General features: G+C 44.5%; 1 protein-coding gene across 5 annotated transcripts in view; it reads right to left on the reverse strand.

The window, feature by feature from the left end:
* The window catches only part of Pitpnc1 (phosphatidylinositol transfer protein cytoplasmic 1), a 229247-nt gene that overhangs the window by 121883 nt on the left and 81687 nt on the right, over positions 1 to 25677 (reverse strand). For all 5 annotated transcript variants that reach the window (XM_033767534.1, XM_033767533.1, XM_010616793.3 and 2 more), the window contains exon 2: positions 14985 to 15133. In XM_033767534.1, coding sequence (XP_033623425.1) covers positions 14985 to 15133 — 149 coding nt within the window. The remainder of the gene's footprint in view (positions 1 to 14984; positions 15134 to 25677) is intronic.

Raw genomic sequence — 25677 nt, forward strand, 5'->3', positions numbered from 1 at the left:
GGGATTGCAGCACAGAGGCCCCTAAAGGGTACAACACTTCCAACACCTTGTTTATTTTAATTCCAGAACCGTGAGAGGATAAATTTGTGTCGTTTTATGCCACCCAGTTTATGCCACCCAGTTTATGGCAGCTGTTGCGTCAGCTCTCAGAAGATAATCCAATGACAGAGGCACTCGTGTGGAGCACAGGCCTGGACAGCCATTTGCAGAAAACTCATTTTCAAAAAGAACTGGTCCCAAGGTCATTTGTAAACCAAATACTAATTAAGTTTTGTTTTGTTTTGTGCCAGGGGTAAAACCTACAGCTCAGTGCAGGCCCAGAGAATTCTACCAATACCTCTTATAATATTTAAGGAACATATGAAAATGCCTTAAAATTTATCTGCATGATTTTACTTCCCCCCAGTGCCACATCCAAGGGTTTTCTGCATTCCCTGAAGCTGCCATTTTGCTTCCGTCTTGTTCTGGTGCCTACAGCTGAGTCTGGGATGCTGTCGATCGTTCAGCAGTAGATAAGACCCAGGGTGAAGATGCAGACACGCAGCTCCTCAGGGTAAAGAACACCAAGAATCAGTTTTGAATTCCAAGCTGATATAACCAAGAAAGGAAGGACATCAAGCTAATGGAGTGGAGCTCTATTTAGTGATGCTAAAACCACTCTTGGATGTGGAATATTAATGACAATCCGAGCCAGTAAAATGACAGGTTCCTTTGTATGTCTTCTCATATTGTTTCTCTCATTTCTGATAGTACCCCAGCCCCGGATTTTTTGGGAAAAGACAGGTATGTATTTTTCAATGGCTAGTCAGACCTAACCCAAAACTCTGGGCTAAATCAGAGACACAACACATGGAGGAAACCTCGGGTGGGCTGTGAGGAGAAAGGCAAAGCCATTTTAAAATTCACGTAACACTTCTTCTTGCTGCTATAATGCAGGATTTCTCACTCCTATAAAGTCATCTCTGCTGTAACTGTTCATTTACCTTACATTCCCATTTCTCAAAGGATGGAGTGGCTCCCTGACAGGCCTTTTATAGCTTCTGCTGCTGACTGATTCCATCAGTCCCTGACGCTGGAGTAGGCCTGTGGTTGGAAGTTGGTGTTACGTGGGAAAATCCCATTGGCTGCCTTGCAGGATACGGAGGAGAGCAGAACTTCCCCCAGGGCCCCTCGGTTCGAAAGCCCACACCCTAGAGCCATATGCCAATGGATACTGCAGTCAGATGTGAATTCTGGCCATGAGCAAGTGTTTTCTTATGCTTTTATTGGACTGAAACAGGGCTGGAGACTCTCCTGAAAGTAAGCAAGGCATTGTTTAGCTTAAGTGAATATAGCTCCCTACAGCTCTCGAGCCTATTCTCCACTACCCCCTGTGAGGAGGGTTCCATTTCCCTTGCATGGATCCTCAAACCCACCAGGCTCCTCTCTTGCAGCACTCCACATAATTCCTTCCCTCTAGCATTTAAAAATCCTGCCAGCAGAACTGCATTCCTAAGTAATAATCATTTTCTGAAAGGAAGATGAAAACCACTGGCGATTTTCCATCCACGTTGAGACTCTTCCTGTCCGTAATTGGTCAAGACTCCTGATTCTAGACTCTGTTTTAGCTCTTTCATGCCCCAACTCATGGAGGATAGGCAGCTTTATAACCAATTATCTTTTCCAATGAGATGCCCTAAAAAATAGTCACTTAGCCACAATGGCTGCTATGGCTTTGTGTGACTCCTCTAACTCAGCCTGAGAAGAACTTTCTGGTATAAGCCATGGGCTGGGTCAAGTATTGGAGGCTTGTGCAACAAGTCCCATAATACATTTGCTATAGTTTGGGTGTTAAAGGTCTCCCCAAGGCCCGCATATTACAGGTGTGGTCCTCAGGGTACTCTTGCTGGAAGATAGTGAGACCATTACAAGGTGGTCTGGAAGGAAGTTTTCTGATCCTTAGGATGTGCTTTTTCAAGGGGCTTGGGACTCAGGCCTCTTCCTCTTCCTCTTTTGCTTCCTGGTCACAGTGCTCCCCTCTCCCCCACTGTGACCGGCACTTCCATCAGAAGCCTAAAAACGATGGGTCCACCCCGTCATGGCCCACAACCTCTAAAACTGTGAGCCAAAAATAAAATTTTTTCTCTTTATATGGTTATCATCTCAGGTATTTTGTTAGAGTGACAGAAAGCTGACTAATGCAATGCTATTTCAGTATTCTGAAGCCCACTAACAGACCTGCTTTCAGCCTCCTTTCCCCCAGAGCACATCATTATTTGAATCATTTTTGTCTGAGAATGTAAAATTTATTTTCCCCCACAGCAGTGATTTATCAGGATCTGCAAAGGAAAATGGAATTAAATTAGTCTCCACTACTGCTGTCACTTGCATGATGTATACTGTCACACGGCCTACAAGTCTAAGAAAAAGCCTGTCATTCAAACTCACTACCAGGTGTCACACAAGAACCTCTCATCTACAACGGCAGAGAGTTTCAGCCAAGTGCATGCATGGGCTTCCTCCCAATGGTCCACCTTACCAAGGCTCAGGCTTTAAAGACATCTGAATTTTCACTTCTCCTGTACCAGTAGAGTCCTCAGTCCCAGGCAAACTGGGACATCTGGTCACCCTAGAGTAGTGGTTCTCTATGGTGATTTTGCCCCCTACCCCCAGAGACATTTTACAGTGTCTGAAATGTTTTGATCATCTCAGGGGGTTGCTATTAGCACCAGGTGAGTAGGTCAGGGATGCTGTTCTACACCTCTCAGGCAGCGGAAAGCTCCAGATGACAAATAAATATCTGGTCCAAAGAGCCAGCAGAGAAAAGGCATGGTCTGTCTCTCATCTCCTGTAAAACCAGGCACATGGTCTGTCTCTCATCTCCCATAGCCCCAAGGCTCCCTAGACCACATCTGCTCTGATAAGAAGGCAGGCAGAGGTCAGGTCTGCTCTGAGGACAGGCCTCGGGTTAAGGGTGTTACCTCAAAGTTTCCCTGCTAGCCAATGTCACACTGAGTGTACGCTCATTTGGGATCAGACTAAATATGGTCTGAAGGGAGTCTAATTTCATTTTCTCAACAGGGGCCAGAAATGAGACAGCCTCAACTGGAAATCTGGGGCTTAAACATTGCCAGAAGAAAAACCAGTCTAGGGATTTTTCTCCTGAGCAGTGCACCGAAACCCTGTGGCTTTCTGCCCTGAGATTATGCTCTTTCTAAATGGGACTCTGCTATGCCAGTATCATCATTTCCCTCGGGTCCAGGAAGAATGTGCTGAAAATTGGCGACTGACAATTCTTTGGTAATAATCAGTGGCTCCTGTCCGTTTGTGTGTACAGTCATTTCTGAGGTCTTTCAATTTCTCCAGCTGCTCGGATCCATTCGGTACTCTTCTAAATGGTTGCCCGGGCTGGTCTCTCTGTTGCACTCTTCATGTGATTGTTTGTACAGCAATAAAGAGAGGAGCAGAGTTTCGGGACCACAGCTATCACCTGTGGGAGTGGGGCTGCTACAGGTTCACCCGGAGGAACTGTCCAGCAACAGAACAGGGACGCACTCCCAACCACCCTCCCTGCTCAAAAAGACTTCGGGTTGGATTTGGGGAAAAGAGGCCTGCCTCATGCACATTCCTGGGAGGCTCTGCTTGGAGGGTCCATGTGGCTGGCAGGCTGGGGAGCTCCCAGTGAGCTGGAGACTCGTGTCAGCGTCACTTTTCAGGGGTGAGAGGTAAAGCCAAGGTGGAAACCATTTGGCTGGATGTCCCTGAAATGCTCAAGAAGGCCTGAGCCTCCACTCTCTGATTCACAGTTGTAGGAGCAGAAGAGAGGCCTGGCAGCAGGAGGGCTTCTAACGTGTCCTTAAGTATCAACACGGGGACAGAACAGGATAGGATGAAATGGGAGATGTGTAAGGAGGAAGCCCCTCACACGCTCTAGGATTTTTCCATAGCACCATCCCCTTCTTAAAAACATATATATAAATTTCCCTGTATATGAACAAACCATTTATACAGAATACATAAAAATACATATTCTAAAATATATAATGCTCTTGTCTGCTACGGTTACAGCACGCACTCTTATCACTCCCTATCAGAAGACAAATCCCACAAGCGCGGAGACTGTGTTCTGTTCACTGTGACATCCCCAGCACCCAGAATGGTGCTCAATAAATATTTACTGAATGAATCCAGATTGTCCTTGTATATCCAGAAGGCAAAAATGACCATGAAGAGTCCTTGAAAACAGCACGGAGATAGGCTAGTAGGTCAGAATCTGTGACTCGGATACTTTTCTCCATCACATGGTCTCTGGACAGCGGCCTCTCCTAAAGTCTCAAAAGCTCTGTGCACTGTTGTGCTCAGCAGATCTCGGAGAGCTGGGAGAATAGGAAGAGGAAGAGGGAGACACCCAAGCCATGGCAACAAGGCTCTACCAGTGTGCTGGACCAGCTGGAGCCTTTGCATCCTGGTTAAAAGCTCCACCCTCTCCTACCAAAGCCACCAGAGACCAGTGGAGCTTGCCATGAAAAATGAGGGCCATAGAGCGGGAAGAGTGTTGTTCTCTCTGTGCAAAATTGATTCAAGCGCTAGTGGAATCACCATTAGAAGCTGGCAACCTTCCCTGACTGGCAGCTGCCAGCACAGTCTAATTAATCCAGCAGCCGTGGTGGTGGAGAACATGACACTTCATGATTGAAAAACAAGCCTAAAAATAGGCTCCATCTTTTCTCCAGTGCCCTGCACTCCCACCCTAACTGCCTTTCCTCATGGGCTTTAGTGGGAAGGGATGGGAGAGATGAAGGGAAAATAAAAGGTGACAAAAGAAAACCCCACCTTTGCCTGTTTCTGAGATTTATTTAGAATCGCTACTCCAGAGTCTGATTAGTATATTGCCTCCTTTCCCTTAATGTAAGTTGAAACAAAAAGTTTCGAAGATAAGCCAAGAAATGCTACTTATTTGGCCAAGGGCCCATGGTTGACCACCAAATGTAGTATTGTCTAACATTCATGTGGATGGACTTGTGCATTAGTAGTAACACACCAAATGCATGAGGTGACCACAAAAGCGTACTATGTGCCCAACCATGCAGGTGCTGCAGGAAGGGCTGGAGGATGGAGAACCAGCTCCACAGTCCCTGGAAAATGAGAGGGAAGTATTAAAAAAAAAAGAATGACATGTCAAAGGGACATTATACCCAATTAACAAATGGATCAAGGGCTCAAACAGTCATTTCTGCAAAGGAAATCTAAAAATGGCCGAGGAGCACGTGAAAACATACTCAACATTATACACCACTAGGAAGTGCAAATTAAAACCACAATGAGATAGCACTTCATGCCCATTGAGTCGGTTAGGATAAAAAAAAGACAATAGCACCTGTCAGTGATTATGCGGAGAAAGCAGAACCTTCATGCACTGCCAGTGGGAACGTAAAATGGCGCGGCCATGCTGGAAACCATCTGGACGCTAGTTCTCCACCCACTGATAGACAGAGCATGTCGGGGTATGGTTGAGATTAAGATACAGAAATGTAAAAAGAGGCAGTTAGGGTTCACTGTGCTAATGATGGCTGCAGGTGGCAGTTATGGATCGGGAGTGACAGAGGTAAGTCAGCTGCTTCTGCTTAAGGATGGTCATCGTAATCATGAGGCCTGAGGCCTTCCAGAGCTGCCGTGATTCCTGCCCATTCTTATGCCTCCAGATAACTCTGTGGACTCCTAACATCCTCCCATGAATGCCCTATTTGCCTAAGACAGACTCAGTATCTTCTGCAAGCTACTATGAACTTTGTCTCATACAGCCTCAGACTGCGTTGCTGGCTCATCCCCCGCTCACTCCACTGGTAACTTATGTTCCAGTCAGAACGAATGAATCACCGAGAGATAGACGTCTGGGTTTTATGTGGTGATAGTAACTATGGCTGAATCTAATTCCCATTTGAACGATTTGCTTTTTTCCACATTAACAGGAGTAGGCCCTGATTACACAGGCTTTGAATATTTCCAGGGCCCCTGGTTTAATAGTTACCTTGGGTAATAAATCAATAAAGCAGCTTCTGAATGTGATTTGATTTTCCATATAGATTAATGTAAGGAAGTGTTTCACTCACTTTGCCAGCTCATGAATTCAAGTTTTCAGAACGCTATATTTAATAATACTAAGTGTGTGTGTATATATATCTTTCCCCCATACTTGGGATCTAACTCAGGACCTTGTGCTTGCTAGGCAGGCACAGCACCACTGAGCTACATCTCCAGCCCTACACTTAATAATATAAATTGCTAAATGAGCACTGGGAACATCATGGCTACAGCTAATCCACATCTTAAGAGCTGCTCCCCTGTGGAAATAAATGCACAAGGTGGATGGACAGATGGACTCACAAATGCTAAAACCAACCAGGCTCGGCCCCTACCCCAGTTAGATGACAAGGGCCAGGCCTAACTTAGCACGTTTCCTCCAAAATCTGTACAATGCATTGTGCATCATAAATTCCAATAAATACTTTATGAATTAAGATTACGATGCTATCTTGCCAACATGGCAGCCACGAGGCTTGGGCATGCGAGATATGAGTGGACTTGAGAACGCCTTAGGTTCTGACTTCAAAGTAATGGGTTTGGGGCCGTGGATTTAGCTCAGTGGTTCTGCCACCTGCTTCGTAAGCACAAGGACCCCAGTTCGATCCCCCGGTACCAAAACCAAAACAAAACAAAGTAACGGGTTTGGTTTTCTTCTATGCTTATTGATCATCTTATTAATTCATAGCTCTGTCACATATCAATTCTTTCTTTTTCGCCAAATATTAAATCTTGCTAATTCTGATACGTGCCTATCCTCTTTCAAATAAGCCAGAATCCTTTAAGATTACAAAAAGATGGCCCTAGTTTAGCCTTGTGTAAAAGACAGTAAAGGACTTCCTTTTCCTCGCCTCTCTGACTGTTCCTGAGTGCTGAGGCAGAGTCAAGGGAACATGTGCTACATACTTCAAGTGGAGCGAAGTGGAGTTCGGAAGGACCTTCCGGATTGTCCCACTGAACCAGCCATTTGACTTATTTCAGCAGCCGTTGGACGCTGGAATCTGCTTGAGGACAGCGTAACAGTGGGTGTCCCAGACAGGCTCATGGGCCCCCACGACAGCATAACCGCGAGGCACTTCATCGTGTTCTCAGGTGGCTTGTGTGCTTAGCAATCTCTCCCATAAATCGAGCCCGTCTTTCTCCTGGCGTTTCCACCCTCTGATCTTGGTGCAGATGGTCTTAGAGCACACAGGGGTCTAACTCTTCTCCACCCAACAGTACCACGACCCACCCGAGTCCAGGCTAAACATCCTTGGCTTCTTCAGTCACTCATCCGGTCACTGGAGTTCCCAGTCCTTTCAACTCACCACGTGCCTGTGTCCATGTCAAGGTGTGCCACTCAGGAGCAACAACAAAACATCCAGAGCCATTCTGACTGGTGGGAAATGAGGCAAGGCTATCAAGTACTATAGATGATTACAGACATCTTACTTTATTTACTTCTAGTGGTGCAGGTGAAGAAGAATGTTTGCAGATGTGTGTCTATTATATATGCACATGCACATCCTTATGTGCACCCAAAATTATGTATATGTGTACACATATAACCTTTCTTTCCTTCTTTCTTTCTTCCGTCCTTCCTTCCTCTCTCTCTCTCTCTCTCTCTCTGTTTACATTCCCACTAACAATGCAGGAATGTTCTCCTTCTCCCTCATACTCACCAACATTTATTGATTTTGGTATTCCTGATGATTAGGTTGAGATGGAATCTTAATGTAGCTCTGATTTGCCATTTGTTCATTGCTAAAGATAGTTAACTTTTAAAATATATATACTTACTGACCATTTGTACTTCTTTTATTTTATTTTATTTTATTTTTGGTACCAGGGATGGAGCTTGGGACCTTGAGCTTGTGAGGCAGGCGACAGCACCACTGAGCTAACTAAAGCCCATGTCCCTCATTTGTACTTCTTTTGCGAACTCTCTGTTCAATTAACTTATCCATTTATCAACTGGACTTCTTTTGCTTTCATTTTTTGAGACAGGGTTTCACTATGTAATCAGGCTGGCCTTGAAACTCACTGTGTAGCTCAGGCTGGCCTCAGAGTCATGATGAGCCACCTGCCTCAGCCTCCTGAGCGCGGGGATTACAGGCGTGTGCCACCACATTTGGCTCAACTGGGTTTTTTGTTGGTTTAATTTATTTAGTGTTAACTTTCCTGAGTCGTTTATATATTCTAGATATTCACTCTTTATCAGAAGAGTAGCTAGCAAAGCTTTTCTCTCATTCCGTAGCTTATTTCTTTTTGACTACTTCCGTTGCTGTGCGGTAGCTTTTTAATTTGATATACTCCCATTAGTTGATTCTTATTATTTCTTATGCTATTGGAGTCCTATTCAAGAAGTTTTTGCTGGTGCCTAGGTTTCAAATGTTTTCCAGAAGTGTTAAGTTTGTGGTCTTATATTTAGTTCTCTGATCCATTTTGGTTTAACTTTAGTACAGGGTGAGAAATGGGGAATCTAACTTCGATCTTTTGTGGGTATCCAGTTTTCCCAGCACCACCGTTATACAGGCTGTTTTTTTTCCGACATGTTTTTGGTCACTTGGTAAAAAATCAGACGGCCGCTGACACATGGGTTTGTTTCCATGTCTTCTGTTCGACTCTACTTATCAGTCTTTACTTTTGCCAATCTGATGTTTATGAAAGGCTTTAAAACTTATTTTGTTGTTCTTTTTTTTTCAGCTTTAATTGAGTTTATTGGTACATTGTAGGGATACAGTACAGTTACATTCATTGTTGGGATCTTTTACCTCTACATGACAAGTCTTGATTCTCATTTTTTCCCCTTACCCCTGCCCTCCCTTCACCCCCTCCTCCCCTCCCCATCTACAAACACTTTATTTTCATTATCTCACATTTTATTTTGTTCTTTTTAACTTAAATAACAGAACTTGGTCTATACTGTCTTCAGTCAGGGATAGTTCTTTTACTTTATGAGTTTTTGCTGTGCAAAAGTTTAAAAATGTTTTAAATGTATATTTTTTTGCTATGCAGAAGCTCTTAATTTTAATGGAGTAATTTAGTCTATTTGTTTATATTTTGTTTAATTAGTACTATAATACTCTCCGAACAAAAGGTATTCACCTACATTACTTTTAATTTATTGCACATTTAGATCTTTAATGAACTTGTAACTTGTTTTTGTGTACAGTATGAAGTAGAGAACTACCTGTTTTTCTAACTTCAATCACCCCAGCCCTGTACACTGAATAGCTTATTTTTGCTTGTTTTTTTTTTTTTTTTTACCAGGGATCGAACTCAGGTCCTTGCTCTTGCGAAGCAGGCGGCAGCACCACTGAGCTAAATTCCCAGCCCTGAATAGCTTATCTTTTCCTCACAAATTTCTATATTAGCTCTACAAAATATTAAACACCAATTACTAATGGTTTGGATCTACTTTGGGGTTATTTTGTCACATAAGTTTGTTTACTTCTCATTTTATGAAAAAATGAAACAAAATAAGCAATAATAATAGTAAATAGATTGCATATCATTATCTTCAAAGTAGTTATTAAGAGTACAAGGCATAAAACAAAAAAAATTCTCACTAAAAAGAAACAAATTACACAAAACTTTCAACAATCTGTCTAAACTAGTAGAATACATGAAACAAATTAGCCCATATATTAAAATATTTTTGAAACAGCACTATGTAATATGGGGAAATATTTGGCCTTCTCTCTACTTTCTCTATATCTCTCTTTTATTTTTCTCTTTATTTGTATACATATATATATATTTTGTATTTTTTGTCACAGAAACCATGTGATATCTGAGCTTAAGTGTTAAGTGACTTATTTCACTTAACATTATATTCTCAAGTTGCATCCATGCGCCTACAAATGAATCAAATGTATCTTCCTTTATGGCAGTGTAGTACTCCATTATATATAAAACCACATTTTTCTTATCCATTCATCTGTTGATAGACAGGAGTTGTTTACAAGAGCTAGGTATTATAAATCATGCTGCTATAAAGATGATTATGTTGTGTGACTGTACAATGCTGCTCTGATATGCCACTGCCTTAATTACTATAACTTTAGCAAAAGCCATGATATCCATTAGGATGAGTCCCTCCTACTTATTCAACTTTTCAAAATTGTTCATTTGAATTTTAGGATCATCTTCTTCAATTCTTCTTTTTAAAAAATGACTTTTTTTTTTTTTTTTTTTTTTTTTTTTTTGGTACCAGGAATCGAACTTGGCCTCTTTCGCTTGCAAGGGAGGTGATGGAATCACTGAGCCAAATCCCTGCCCCTAAAAATTGACGTTTTAATTAGATTGCATTAAATGTGTAGACTGATTTGGAAATTGATGCCAAATGTATAATACAGCATTTCCAATCCATGAATATGGTATATATCTCACCACCTGTCTCAGGATTTATGGCCGCAAGAAGCACTTTATATTTTTCCTCCAAAAACATTTTTTTGCACATCTTGGATTATCACATAGTATCCATAGTTTCTTTTCTACTGTAAATGGAATTTTAAAAATTTACACTTCTGCATTTTTTCTTCTTGCTGTCCAATGATGCTGTCGATCTCTATATTTAGATATACACCCAGCAATCTCACCAGATTCTTATATTAATGTTAGCAATTCCCTGGGATGTCTGAAATTTCCATTAGTCAATCTTATCTGTAACTGATAATTTTATCTCCTCCTCTTTATCTCTTTATTGCCTGTATATAGTTGTTGCTGGGGAATCGAATTCAAGGCCTAGGCAAGCATCTAACCCTGAGCTACAACCCCTGCTCATTCTTGGTATGAGCATTAGTTAGGCCCGTCACACAATGTTTGAAAGAAGTGATTCTTACTTTGTTCCTGACCCTACTGTGGACAAGTACATAGACAGATTTATTAAAAGTTAATGTAATGAATTTCAGGGATAAATCTGATGAGGTAATAATTTATCATTATCATTATTATTATGAGCTGTTTGATTTGCTCATGTTTTATGCAGGATTTCTACGTCTATGTTTTAGCTGAGACTGATTTATAATTTCTTTTTTGTACTTTTACTACACAGTTTTGTTATTAGCACTCATATGGTAAGCACTATATGACTTTCTAGAAGTCTCCCTCCATTCTGTCCTTTCTTTTCCTTCTACTTTCCTTACTGATGGTTGTCTTATTAAAATTCCATAAATAAAACACTGATACGAATAACATAAACAACTGATCCTGTGAAGTGGACATACTTTGGCCTCGGCTTCAACCAACTGGGAAATAACGTTGCAAGAATTCAGGGTGTCTTTCTTCCTTTTATTATACACAGCTAAGTTAGACAGAAATTAACTGACAGTCAAGAGTGACTGGGCTCTTGAGAGAGTCAGTGCAAAAGACAGAGACCTCCAAACTGTGGCTGGAGGAGGATCCAAAGAGAGCCAGGCCTCAAGGTGGACATGTAACAGCCAGGCCTGTGAGTCTCCCTAGAGATAAACAGCAGGTTGAGATTATACTGTAATTAGCACCACTGGGTCCAGAGGGCTCAGACAGGCATCAGGTGCATGGGCGGGTGACCAGAACATCTGGAGCCACAGTTCCACCCCTTTCCAGGGATGCCTTTTTTTCTTTCCAGTTTCTCTTCCTATGAGGCTTGTTTCCCTATTGGATCAGTATTAGCCAAGCCACTGTATTCGTAATATTATAGGTTGATGGTAGTTTGACCACGTTGTACTCATGCTGTGACTTTGCTGTATGAAATACTCTCAACAAAGAGCTCCAGTGGCTACCCACTCAGGACCCCACCTGGAAATCCAGGACATATCCTTTTCCTTATTTCCAATAAAAGTCTCCTAACTTCCTCTTTTGGTTGATGACTTCATTCCTTGATGTTGTGAGACCATGAACTTGGAACATCTGACATCTGACATGTTGGGAGTTAATTGCCCCATCAAGCTTTCTTTGCCCCCCTTCCCCCTACCCTCTCCTCCTGCTTCTCCTTTTTTCCCTCCTCCTCCTCCTCCCTTTTTTTCTAAATGAGGGTGGGAAATCTTCTGTTCTATTGGCCGGAACTAGGTCACATGGTGACTGCGGAAGTGAGTATTCTATGTTTTGACTTATGTTGCCATTAAAATTTATGTTTTCCATTCTTTATTTTTTGTGGCGCTGGTGGTTGAATCCAAGGCCTTGTGTATGGTGAGGCAAACAGGCTGTCACTGAGCTTCTCTCTTTAGTCTCTTGCCTTCTATGGATTGCTCATGTTTTCTTTTAAAAGTGATTTATTATTTTAATAGTCCTTCAGAAGTTACCTTTTGTTTGGTAAAAGTAAAGATGATGTGAGCCAGTAATTCCAGCACTTTGGGAGGCTGCAGCAGGAGAATCGCATGTTCAAACACAGCCTGGGCATTTTAGAGAGAACTTTTCTCAAAATAAACACTGAAAAATGGCTGGAGGTGTGGCTCATTGCGAAGGCCCTGGGTTCACAGCAGTGTGTGTGCTGGGGATCAGGGATTAACTTTACATTTTAAATATACATCCTTGCCTTAAGAAGTCTAAAATAATAAACAGGGCTGGGGATTTAGCTCAGTGGTTCCACCATCTGCCTTGTAACCACAAGGACCTGAGTTCGAACCCCAGTACCAAAAATAATAATAATAATAATAATAATAATAATAAACAGATATCTCCAATTCCTAAACAATATCAACATCTCAGTGGACTTTTGTTATTATAATCACTACTCTTCTATCTTCGGTGTCACTGTTTAGACTCTATAAATATACCCTCAATAAGTCATTATTAGTGTTTTTAAAACATTCTGTGTCTGTTCAGAATTGCTTATCAGTTTATTTGTGTAAATAAACAGATGCTCCTTGTCATACTCCTGGGTTCGGTTTCCTCTTAAATCCTTCAGCAGCTCTTTCAGTGTGGGTCTCTAGGTGGTAACTTCTCTTGGCCCTAGACTGTCCGAAGGCGTTTCTGTGCCCAATTCTCAGTTCTCCCCATTTGTGTGCGCCTGAGGCCACATTTCCTACTCAGTTATGGGCTTGACACCCCCGCCCCCAGAAGCCAGAGCCTACACTTGGCTCTGAGGTTCCCCCACCACCTTAGCACCCACCGCTCTGCTTCCCACGCTGGCTCAAGTTCCCCTCTATCCCTACAACCCAAGGATTTCCTCTTTCTTTGTTATTTAATTTTTTATTTTTTAGCTTAGCTTTATATTGTTTTATTTCATCCTGTGTTTGTCATAGGAAGTGGGGGAGGGTCTACATTCATCTTCTTAGTTACTATTACTGGAAGGCCACATATTCTATTTATAACAAGTTTCCCTCTTACTAATGTTTATGACTCTCCTTTAAAATAAATATCATACATTTTGATAGAGAAAACAGACATGACAAAGACAGCTGGACACAATGTATTTGGTTTCAGCAAGTTATAAAGCTTCTAAAATTTTTCTTGATTTTGGTATACAAGGAACATTCCCCAGGCAGTCAGTTAAGAGAATGTCATCGGCTGCCAAGAAATGGAATTTTCCATAGTTTCTATTTCCCTGTATCTCCCTCACTTCTAGCTCAACAAAGGTGATCCCTGAGGGGAAACCTGCTCAATATTTACTTCACACCCTCCCACACTAAGAATACCAAAGAAATCCGCCTCTGTAAGGAAGGCATCTTCAGGCCTAACCCAAGAGTTCAGTGACTGCTGCAGGTCCAGTTAGCTGGAGGCTGAACTGACTCCAAATCCTGAAAATTCAGTTTCTAATAGATGCCTGTGATCAATCTCATTTCCATTTTACCATGACTCAGGAATTCCCTGGTACCATGTCCCTGGACAGATGAAAACCCATTGGCTTCATCAGTCCAAGGCCTTCGCTGTCAGAATACCACTCTGAAAAATGCCCTTCCAGCCTGGCAGATGGGACTCAAAGTCTCCCATCGGGACCGAGAGGTCTGTGTCAGCCTGCTGGACAGTGAACCAGTGTAAGTACTGGAATCCAGGACCATCTGGCCACACGGAATATTCCCGGGGGTGGGGAAGGGTCGGAGAGTAAGCAGGGGGACACTGTCTGGCTAGCATGTTGGAAATGTTTCTGAACAATCATAAATGGGCCAGTCAAGGAGGCAACGGGTGATAGTATTCATAGAAAACACTAATGCAAGACTGGATTGCTGGAAGACAGTAAAACAGCAATAAAATATATTCCATGTGTTATCTCCCTAAAAGTATTCTGACCCAGAAATTAACTGAATAGAAGAAGATGGGCTAGGTGGGAGTACGTGGGGTGGGGAGATCAGAGAAGCCCTAAGAGTCAGTTGGGCCATAGTGATGAGAAAATAGCAAAGAGATTAAAGGGTACATTTCGCAAAGCAGCAGTGGTGGTCTTCTTTAATTCTGGCTTACAGCCCCTGATGCTTTATCCTCCAAGTGGAGACTGACAACTTCTACCACAGGAAGTATGGGTCCACTTGAGAAATGGAAGCCACCTCAGAAAGAGTACATCACTCTGCTGACAGGTGACTGTTCATTTTGTCATTTCCCTTTACTGGAGCCTAAGTGGTCACTTACCAGTGAGTGGAAATTCTACTAAATCAAGACCCTAGGGCACGCTGCCACCTTCAGCACTCTTTATAGGCAGAGCCACTTCTCCCACAGCTAACACTGAGCAAGAGGAAAAGGAAAGTTCTTTAATTCTGAAGATCAGATTTCACCTAATGTCATGAAAGGGATAGGAAATGCAAGACAAAAATGCCTCCTGATGAAAACGCAGCGGAGGTCTATTTCTCTGCATGCCAGGTGATGGACAGGGCGGATTTTGTTTTAGGAAGCGATGAGATTGGTGGACATAGAGGGCAGACACACGACTTTCCACACGATCTCGTTTCTCGCACCCCCCCACAGCCTTTGGGGGAGGGGGCGCCACGCCATGCGGAGGACGTTCCTGGCGCACTCGGGCCGTCGCGACCTACCTGTTGAGATACACCCTCTTCTCAGTGAATTGCCCGTTGCCGTGGTGAGGGTCCTCGAAGGGCTCATTCTGGACGACCTCCACCCCTTCTCCCCGGTCGCTCTGTTCGTGGCTGTGCTTGCTGATCATGTACAGCTGTCCGATTTTGTACTGCACAGCATAGAGAGAAAAGACAGAGAGGTAAGTCAGCCTCAGCCTGACAAGCCCCCTCCGTCCACGGTGCACGGCGCAGCTAATCACATTCTGCTAAGAGAAGACGGCCGCCAGTTGGACCTAATGTGACTTTCCTCAGAGCTAGGAAGAGAGCTCCGTGTGAGCTGCACGGAGAAATGGCACGGCGTTGTGATCATTCTGCATCCCCCACAGATGCTGGGGGGGTGTGTGTCAGTAATAGACCGGCCTTTGGGTAGCAGCAGAGAAAGTGGGTACCGAAGTCTCCTTTCCATTTTGGCCCTACAGGGTTTAGTGGATCTAACATTCTATTTGGCTTGGTCAAAGGCTGCCTAAGGTGTATTATTTCTGTCCTGCTTTGTGCCTAATTAGCAGCATTGCAGGGCACAGCATCGCCTGGCTCTTGTTCCTCCCTTCCCTCAGAACAGCAGTTATCACTGGTGGTGACTAGGCATCAGATCACCTGGGAGCTTTGAAAAGCTCTACATGCTGGGTTCTCCCATGAAAGGGGCTGAGGCTAAGAAAGAACCCAAGTCCCAGAAGCCGCATCACATTGAGGACCATCTTCAGCATCTTTTTTTTGTTTGTTTTTTTGAGGGAGGGTATCTCTATGTAGCCCAGGCTGGCCTCGAACATGTAGTGATCCTCCTGCCTCAGCCTCCCCAGTGCTAGGATTACAGGTGTGCACCACGACACCTGGCTCATCTTCAGGATCTTCAACTACTTTTTATCCAATCCACTCTCAGCATGGAGTCTCCCAAGCAGCTCTCCGAAGGCTCATGATTTACCCTAAAAATCACAAAATGGAGCAACAAATGCTAGGAACACTTTCTGTCCTGTCTGTACCTCTGTTGTTCCACACTCATTCTTGCCTGTCTGAAAACCATGGAGCCAGCAGGCATTTCTTTCCCTAGGAGACTTTCAAGTGACAAAACTAATTTGATAGAGGAGGAGAAGACAGGAGGGAGTAAAATAACTTTTGCAAGAGGGACATGTCTGCTCAGGGTCAGGAGGCAGGGTGACATGACTCTGCTGTGGTCCTTCCTGCAGATTCAGTGCGACCCAATACAGACACTGTGCCATTACCACCGAGGCCTCTGGGACAGGGGGAGGGGCCAGAGTGGCTCCCCAAGAGGCCCTGGCTGGCAGGGATGTGGGTTCCCCGCTATGTGTGGAAGAGACAGAAACAGATTTTAAATTAAAGAGGTGGGTGAAATGTAACGTCGGCAGTGCTGTCAGTACCAAAGCTGAGAGAACACTGGTCCAAAGGTCCCTCTCTCAAGCTGAGGCAGGTGCGGGAAGAGAAGTGCGAAAAAGTTCCAACAGTCTCTAGTCCGCATCCAGCCCCAGGGACAGGGCCCGGTAACCATGACAACAGGAGCCAGTGAGCAGCTGGGTCTTCTCAAAAGGTTGCGATTCCTATCTGGGCCATGCCCTTCTGCCCAAGCTCCGTATTTTAAAGTGCTTTGAATGTGAGTGTTTGCGCACTTGGGGGTGGGGAAGAGAAGTGCTGGGGATAACAGCAGGAAGAAGAAAGAGGATAAAATCCATTTCAAAATGAATCAACAGATCAGAAACTCTACCCGCCTTCCCCTTAGTCCAACCCTGCTTTTACTTTTGTTCACAAAGATTGACAGTCTTCAAAGACAACAGCAACAGCAACTTCATAGATTGGAGACTTGTAGGTTATGGAGACCTGTTAGATCAGCGCTTCACCTATTATATCTGGGCACCTAAGCCTGGTACAGGGGACTCAGCTGCTCAGCCCTACCCACGGAAATGTCACTTGCAGGTGTTTGGTACTTGCTATTCCAAAAATAAATGTCTGTATGTGGTGGAATATTATTCAGCCATGAAAAGGAACAAAGTACTAATAATATATTGAACCTGTTTAATGGATGTTATTGGCCAAAGTGTGTCCCTCTCTAAGTTCACAGAGTGAAGTCCTAATCCCTTGCCCCACAGAATGTGGCCATATTTGGAATTGGGCCCATTATAGAGGTAAACAACTTACAATGAGATCATTAGAACGGGCCTATTTCAATGTGACTAGTGTTCATCTAAAACAAGAGAAAAGGGGACTCAGGGACAGGCCTGGAGGAAGACAATTCAAAGTGATGGCGCCACCCACAGCCAAGGACCAATCCTGAAACAGATGGGAACAACCCTGTGGACATCTTGATTTCAGTCTTCCGGCCTCCAGTATTGTGAGACAATAAATTTGCATGGTTTAAACCATGAGGAGGAGGCATTTTATTATGCAGCCCTAAAAAACTAGTACAATAGGTGCAAGGATTCTTTACGGGTGATGGAAGTGTTTTGGGCAGAGGTGGCGGTTGGTTGTACATTATGATTGAACTAGATGCCACTGAATTGTTCACTCTAAAATGATTAATTTGCACTTAATAGCTTGGTGGTGGAGCACTTGCCTAGGACAGGCAAGGCCCGGGGCTCAATCTTTAGCATCATAAAAAGGAAAGAGAAAGACTGATTTTATGTTATGTGAATTTCATTTCAATATTCGGGGAAAGTGTTGACTGTCAGAAGTAGACACTCTCATCCCAAAGTCCCTTCAAGGGCTTTGGTGGGAGTATTCAGAAAAGCTATGTCTGCCAGCCAACAGTCTCTGGGAGCTCCAGCCCACTCACACATGAAAAATATATGGGACAAGGTTGGTGCACGACACAGCAGAGCCATTAGCCAGACGCGAGTCAGCCCTGGCTGGGCTCAGCTCGAGTGCTTCCTGCGGTGGAGGGGGACCAGGCGAGGCAGCTGATTCACCGGAGGCCAGGGGAGGGCCTGGCTGCCTCATTGATCATTCCGGCGGCTCCCGCAGGAGCTAGCACAGGGCAGGCGCCAGCCTGAGCCCCCTAAGCCAGTGTCAGACTGGGGGTGACTACAGATGTTTGGTGGTGATGGCTGCGGGGGAGGAGACCAGACACTGAGACAGTCAAGGGCTCTGTGACTGTCTCTCTCCTCACACAAAAGTCAGGCCTGCTCTGCTGGCTGTGGCCACTGGGCTGGGCCACCCCAAAGCAGTGTATTGTGTTGTTAAATCACAAACTGACTCACAGACAGAAGCGGCAAACAGCAGCTGGGTTGGGGCAGCGGGAAGGGACAGAAAGTCCTCGAAACACCTGTTTCCAAATTGCCAGAGATCCTCCTAAAAATGCCAAATCCTGGGTGATTCCAGACCTTCTACCTTGAGACCGTGGGGAAAGACCTTACTCAAAAACACGCTCAAGGCTGAGCCCTTTCTTTCAGCAGAATGTGGTGTGGGCATTTACTGAACAGGGACTAAACGGGGCCAGGCCGGAGTGTTCCACCCTTAGGGGGCCTGTTTCTTTTTTCCTCTTTCATACTAATACCTTACAGACTTCTGTGTCAAATTTAGTGAAAGTGCCACTAACACCTGATCACTAACTCCAGATGAACTGTCTCCAAAGGGAGACTACAAACTCCAAAGACTCAGAAAGGTTCTGAAGACCTCAAAGCCTGAAAATTTATAATAGAATTTGATGATGATGATAACGATGACCTGGCATAGCTTTATCAACTGTCTGTGAGTTCAAGGCATCCATTAGGAGCTTTACGTTTACTTTACTTTCATTTGGTGGTGGGGGGGTTTCGGAGATCAAACTCAGGACCTTGGGCTTGCAAGGCAGGTGGTGGCACCACTGAGCTGAATCCCCGGATTTATGTTCATTTCTAATGCAATGATTCAGTCAGGTTAAGTACTGACAACTGAAGAAGTCGGGTCTCAGGGAGGGTGAAGATTTTCCTTGGCTTCTACACGGCAGGGCTGAGACCTGAGTGCCACAGGCAGGTACTCTGTCTATTTCACCCAACTTTAGCCCTTCTACCCTTAACAGGTGTATTGCTTTAACAAACCTGGGCCTCACTAAGATTTAAGGGGGGGCGGTGCAGGGGGTGTGGCAGAAAGCCAGGACTCTGAATTCCACTATTTCCAAAGTTGAGTAACAAAAGTCTGACTGAAAGATCAAAGTTGCTTAATCTGAGCTCACATATGGAATGGGGGAGCAATTATGCTCTAACTTTGCAAAATCTATTGTTATAATTCCAGAGTTTGGGTAATCATCATTACAGGCAATCATGATTAGAGACAGCTCTGCGCTGCAGGCTCAGCCTCCGTGTGAGCTATCATCAGAGCAGCTACCCCAAATAATTATCTCTGTGCTCAAAAAAACATCGCGGGGATCCAGATCTTTCCCACCCAGGGAAAAGTGCTGCACGTCTGATATCGCTGGAAAATCGGAGGTAAGGCAGAGTTGCAGAATGTGCTTGGAGAAGCTGAGCAGTTTCATCAGTTCAGACTTTTTGCAGACTGCAGGAGCGAGCTCCACCAAGTTACTTAACACAGTCCAACTTCCAGCCATAAATGCATAGTGAGGCAAGGGGCTATTAACTGGGCACCAGCAATACCTTCACCCTCATCCTTGCATGAAAAAGCACTGGGCCCAAAGCTCCAGGCTTGACAGAATTCCAAGCTACAAATGGTTTTCACTTAATCCTTCCCCACTGCTGAGCTCAGAGTTCCTGGAGCCTGTGTCCTCCGCCCCAAAAAATCAAAGAGGGATCAATCCCACCAATCCCTGTGCCCATGCGCTTGTCCCCTCTCTCTTCCTCCTTGAGTCCCAATCTTGTTTCCAAACATCATGGTGTGAAACAGTGGGAATCAACTCCCAGGGGACTTACTCCCTGATGAGACGAGTTGGGGAGACCTGGAGTCGGCACTCAAGAATGTATGCCTACTTTGGTCTTTACCATCAAAATGAATAGATGCCACAGAACCTAGCAAAGAGAGAAACACTGCTCCCTCTGACTTAATGTGAAATGAGGTATTTTTCCAGCTAGCTCCTGCTGCTTTCTAGCTGTGCAGAACAAGCAGAAGGAGGGTGATATAATTTGGTATTCTTATGAGGTTTCCCAATTATTCATAGGCCCCTTAATGCTTTTACTAGAACCTTTCTTCCAGACTTCTCCATTCTCAATACATGATGCTCAGCACACGCTAAAGCAATCGCTGCTTGCTGTGCAAAGACCCCACGGAAGAGAACATCTGAAAGGTAAACCACACAAGATGCAGGCCGGTTGCCAGCTTCACACTAAGTGGTGTCAAAATTGTAATTACACACAGGGAAGGAGATGCAATGCGTCCAGGCTTTAACAACCCTATCTCAGAAAGCTAGAGGCTAGAGCTGTTTCCTGAAAATCCCACAGCACAGCCAAAGAGCTGGGACACATATTCTGCTCCAGTGGTTGGCAAACTGTGTGCTCTGCTGCCTGCTTTTAAAATAAAGTATTATTGGGAAATGGCTGTGTTCATTCTATGGCTGCTCTGGCACTACAGAGACAGAGCCGAGTAGCTGTCACAGAGGCTGTATGTGGAACTCCCCGAGCCGAAATTACCTACTATCTGGCCCTCCACAGAAAACGTTTGCTGACCCATGTTCTATTCTACACGCACTGGGGTCCAGTCCAGGGCGGCTTGAGCTGCCCACCAAGGAGGTATTTAGCGTAGAACAACTTGTCATACACGGCTAGTGAGCATTTGACATGCTGTTTATTCATTTTACATTTCTTCAATCTGCCTGCTGTGGTGGCCTGTACCTGTAATCCCAGCACTCTGGGAGGATGACGCAAGAGAATGGCAAGTTAGAGCCCAGCCTGGCCACCCTGTCTCAAAACAAAAAATAAAAAGGACTAGGGATATAATGTAGCTTAGTGCTTGAGAGGCCCTGGGCTCAATCCTCAATACTACGAGGTTAAAACAAAAGAATCTGAAGGAGAAAAATAATAGATCATTACTAATTTCATATGATTATGTATTGAAATGGTAGTATTTTGGGGTATATTGAGTTAACAAGAATATAGCCTTAAAATTAGTACCACCTGCTTTTTTTAATGTTTTAAAAATGGTGCTATGGTAAAATTTCAAATTCTTATTTGCAACTCACACCTTCCTATTGGACAGTGCTGGTCTAGACCCTCATCTAGACCAGCTGGGATCAAAGCAGAGCCACTGTGCCACCCAAGACATCGCCGAGACTCCAGAGGCTGCTGGTCGGACATCAGAGAAGGTGGCGAGCTTGCTAGCTAGCGAGGCGGGGCACTGGTGATGAGGGACGCGTCTGGAGAAACCCTGCCTCCTGAGGACCAGCTATTACCTGGGCCAACAGAGAGGTGATAATTGTTCACAGTGTCCTACAGTGGAAAGCACTGAGGTCTTAGAAAAGAAATGTGCAGCCAGTGTCCTGATTCTGCCTTTGACTCAGCTTAGTAACCTTAGAAATTTACTTTTCTGAGCCACATTTTGATATTGTTAAAATGGGGCCGATAAAATATCTCACAGGACATGGTGTGAATCAAGTGAGGAAGAAAAATCCACAAATTAAACTCTCATAAACTGTTCACAAACTGCCGTAGCTATCGCTCCTTCTGCTTGCCACCGTGTCTGACCTGGCCTTGGAGGTCTGTTTCATTCGTGTCCCTCTTCTGCCACAGTTCTATGAAGTATACGAGAATGAGGCATCTGCCACAGACTTGTGCAACACAGAAACCAAAGACCTGAGCTGGTCACTGTGGCCAACCCTAGAGTCCCAGCTGTCCTGGGAGCCTGAGGCAGGAGGATCGCTTGAGACCTAGGAGTTTGGGACCAGCCTGGGCAATATAGTGAGACAGCCTCACAAAGAAAAGAAAAGAAGAAAAGACACCAAAGAAAACATGACCATCTGCCCAAGATTATTTTTTCCTTTTGTAAAAGTTTCATTTCAAACACTTCCCAAAAGTACAACAAGAAACCTGGGGACTCCCAACGATATGAGGAATCCAGCAGTGTCAAATCCACAGGGACAGAAGGTTAAACGGTGTCCTGTCAGGGCCGGGGAGGTGGGAGCATGGGGAGTTAGTGTTCCATGGGTGCAGGGTTTGGGTCCGGATGACAAGAGAAAAAGTTCTGATGATGAATGGTGGCCACGACTGCACAGTAATGGGACTGTATTTCATGTCACTGAATTGTACACCAAAAACTGTACACTTTATACTGTGTATGGTGCATCGCAATTACCAAGCCCATGAACATGCAATTCATTAGTGAGAATGGCTCATACTTGAAGGTAGCCACTTATGCGCACACAGTGATTTTTTTTTCATGATTATGAATTTTTTTTTTAATGGACAGGGGGACAGGAGAAACAGACAATGACTTCCTACAGAGATAGTATCATGTGAGACATGCCGTGCCAGGGGAGGCATCTGCGTAGTGTGCCCTCAACTTAGACACCATAAATAATAAGATCACTCTGGAAGATTCCAGTTACTCACCTCGAAAGCAACATGCTGCCGGCTGTGACATGGTGCAGTGCACGACCCTGTTAAGCTTGGGCACAAGGGAAAAGTGATTCACGGAGCACAGGTACATTCTGATCCTTCTAACCTTCAGGTTCACCGTGTTGATGAGCGCAGGTTCTCACTGACCTCCACCTACGGTAAGCACTTTTCAAAGCTTGCCCCCTGCAGTTGCTTCTCAGCCTGAGGCTCCGACTGAGGCGCTTCACAGCAAGAAAGACCCTGATCACTTTTTCTTTGAGAAAGTGGTGTGTATCTTTCCCTCCAGGGGTGGCATTGATTTGGGTACTGTACAGCCTGAGGACAGGATCAGCTAACCCCTCGGTCTTCCAAGCTCTGTGATTCAGTGTGCAGATTTCTCCGTGCAGACAAGGAAGTAAGTAAAATAAAAAAGGTGTAAAGTTCTTGGGTGTTCTGTCAGATGTCACTCTGCCAGGTCAATAAGCCACAAAAACCAATATCCGATCTCACAAAGAAAATACAAACCTACAGCTCATATTTCAGGATATCAGCACACATCATCACATATTTATCTTTTCTCCTGGATTTTATAAGCAGCCCATCTGAGGTGCCTTGTTTACGTAATACCTGTGCCATTATGCCAGGGTGCAGGAATGAAAAAGCTGATAAAAAGGAGCTGGGTTATTGACATTTAATTCAAAAAAAAAAATCCCCCTTTTGTGACAAACTAATATAAACAACACTGTACGGTGATGCTTAACCTGTCCTAAGTTTTGGACTGAACTGAGTAGAAATAGAGCCATTCACTCCAAGAAAAGGGCTCAGGATGTCCTTTGCGCTGGTGCTAGTGCGACACCATCCCTGTGGTCGCAGCCAGACTGCAGATCACTTCAAGAACACTCAGGCATCTCAGAGCATAATCTGCTCCGCTGGGCAAAGGAGAGTCACAGAATGCTTCCTAGTATACAGCAAGTAAAAGTGCACGTTCCGCCGACCGTCTTGCAATGCTGATTCACTCTGGGGGCTGGAACTCGGGCCCCACGGATTCTCTGGACTCACAGATTGAAAAGGCAAAATGACTTCACGCAGCACTTACAGACTACTTTATAACATCAGTGGAGGCAATAGGTATGTCATCCCTCTGTGTTTATAAACGAGACACAGGACAAGCCAGCCATCAGTGGGAGCCCAGAAGAACCATTTAAGAGAGAAAAACAGGAACTTCTAGAACTCAGCTGAAAGCCACAAGAAGAGTTGGTTCTAAGGGCAAAACGCGGGAATTCTCCATGCATTGGATTTGGGGCAGACCTACATTGAGTGTGGGACAGTCTTGGTTCTTAAGAATCCTGTGCAGTGCGGACTGTCCTTTCTACAACCACGTCTTGTGTGCCAGGCCTCACAGACACTGGAAGCAGACCTGTAAACAACAGACCTAGTGTATGGCAAATAAGTGTTTTTTAAAGGTTTCCATCTTTAAGACACAAAGCTACCAGCTGCGTGAACTTGATCATCAGAGCTCTCTAACGATCTGATTTGCCAGAAAATGTGAAAACGGCTGCAATTAAAGTAAATGGTAAGATCTGATGATGACAAGTCTGACCTTTAGCAAGAAAGTGAGGCTCTTGTGTTTACTACAGAAAATAAACCCACAGCCAATCCCAAGCATCAAAAGGGAGAAAATGAAGACAGAGCCTTCCTGGGATGAGTAGCTGCAGCCTTGTGACCCCTTTGCCAATGTTCGCCTTAGTACCTTGGCCTGGTAATGCGGTGTACCTCGAAGAGGTTCATCCACTGAGATTTCGGGGTCTCTCCAGAATGCAAAGACGCCCTGTTTGCAATGCTAATGGCACCTATCAAACCTTCATGAAATACTTTATGAAAATAACCCACCGCATTAAGGTGAGTTATAGTACCAGTTTAAAGCAGACATATTTTCAGGAACGACAATTAGTGTCAGTCTTTGAGCTCTTCAGATGACAGAAGGGTAGAACGAATGCAAAGCAAAGCAAAACAACTAAACCATGGCAGTTCTCACTGTTTTGAAAGAGTGAGCCAACCCACTTCACACCTAAAACAACAAGATCTAGTATGTGAAGGTCACAGAACTCCTTTGCTCGCTTGAGTAAGCTAGCTGGCACGGCAGGTGACTCTGAGGGTAACCATCTAGCAATGCTGGGAGGAAGATATGGCCAAGGCACCTCTGTGGACTGAAAGTTGGAAAGTCCCAGTAGCTTCCCTCACCCCACTCTGGAGGAGGCTTTCAGGCCCCGGGGCGTGGTGTTTTTTGCCAGAGAGGGTGTGTGGCTGGCCACCTGCAGACATTCTTTTAAGTAACGGCAGCCTAAGATTGTTTCTTCCTTGTTACAAAATAAATAAAGAAGCAGGGAACTGATGGAGAAAAGCAAAGGACTGTCAACTCCTACTCTCCCAAGACAGCTAATAAAGACAGGCAAAGTAAGAGTAAACTGGGAACATTTCCAGGAATCGCTACATTTAAAAATCCATCTTCTGCGTTCTTGTTGCACACTGGACTCATTCTAATGACCTGGACAGAGATTCTATTAACTGGTTCTCTCAAGGTCAAGTGGTGGCCCTGTCCTTCCCTGCGTCAGCAGGCGGCCATCCCTCAGTCTCTGCGAATCCTCCTCAAGGAGGATGGGAACAGGTCCCCTAGGCAACGCCATAGTGAGATACAATTTACCATGGCTTCAAAGAGTTGGGAGAAAAAAAGAATACAGTACATGAAATGACCGAAAGACATACTGTTCTTCACCGGATGATACATTTTCTTTTGATTTTTTTAACTGTGGTAAAATATATAGAACACAAAATTCATCATTTTAACCTTATTTTTTCTTTCTGGTGGTGCTGGGGATTGAAACCAGAGCTTCACACATTCACACATGCGAGGCACATAGTCTACCACCGGCCTGCAGCCGCAGCCATTTGAACTGGTTTTGGGTGCAAAATCCAGTGACGTTAAGTTTATTCACAATGGGGGCTGGGGATTCAGCTCAGTGGTTCCGCTGCCTGCCTTGAAAGTGCAAGGACCCGAGTTCGATCCCCGGTACCAAAAACAACAACAACAAAAAAAACCAAAACAAGTTTATTCATAATGCTTCGAGACCATCACCGCTATGAATTTCCAGAACTCTTACACTATCTTCGGCCGAAACCCTGTACCCATTAAACAA

The sequence above is a fragment of the Fukomys damarensis genome, unplaced genomic scaffold (assembly GCF_012274545.1).
Source record: "Fukomys damarensis isolate Sample0158 unplaced genomic scaffold, DMR_v1.0_HiC HiC_scaffold_23, whole genome shotgun sequence".
Taxonomy (NCBI): domain Eukaryota; kingdom Metazoa; phylum Chordata; class Mammalia; order Rodentia; family Bathyergidae; genus Fukomys; species Fukomys damarensis.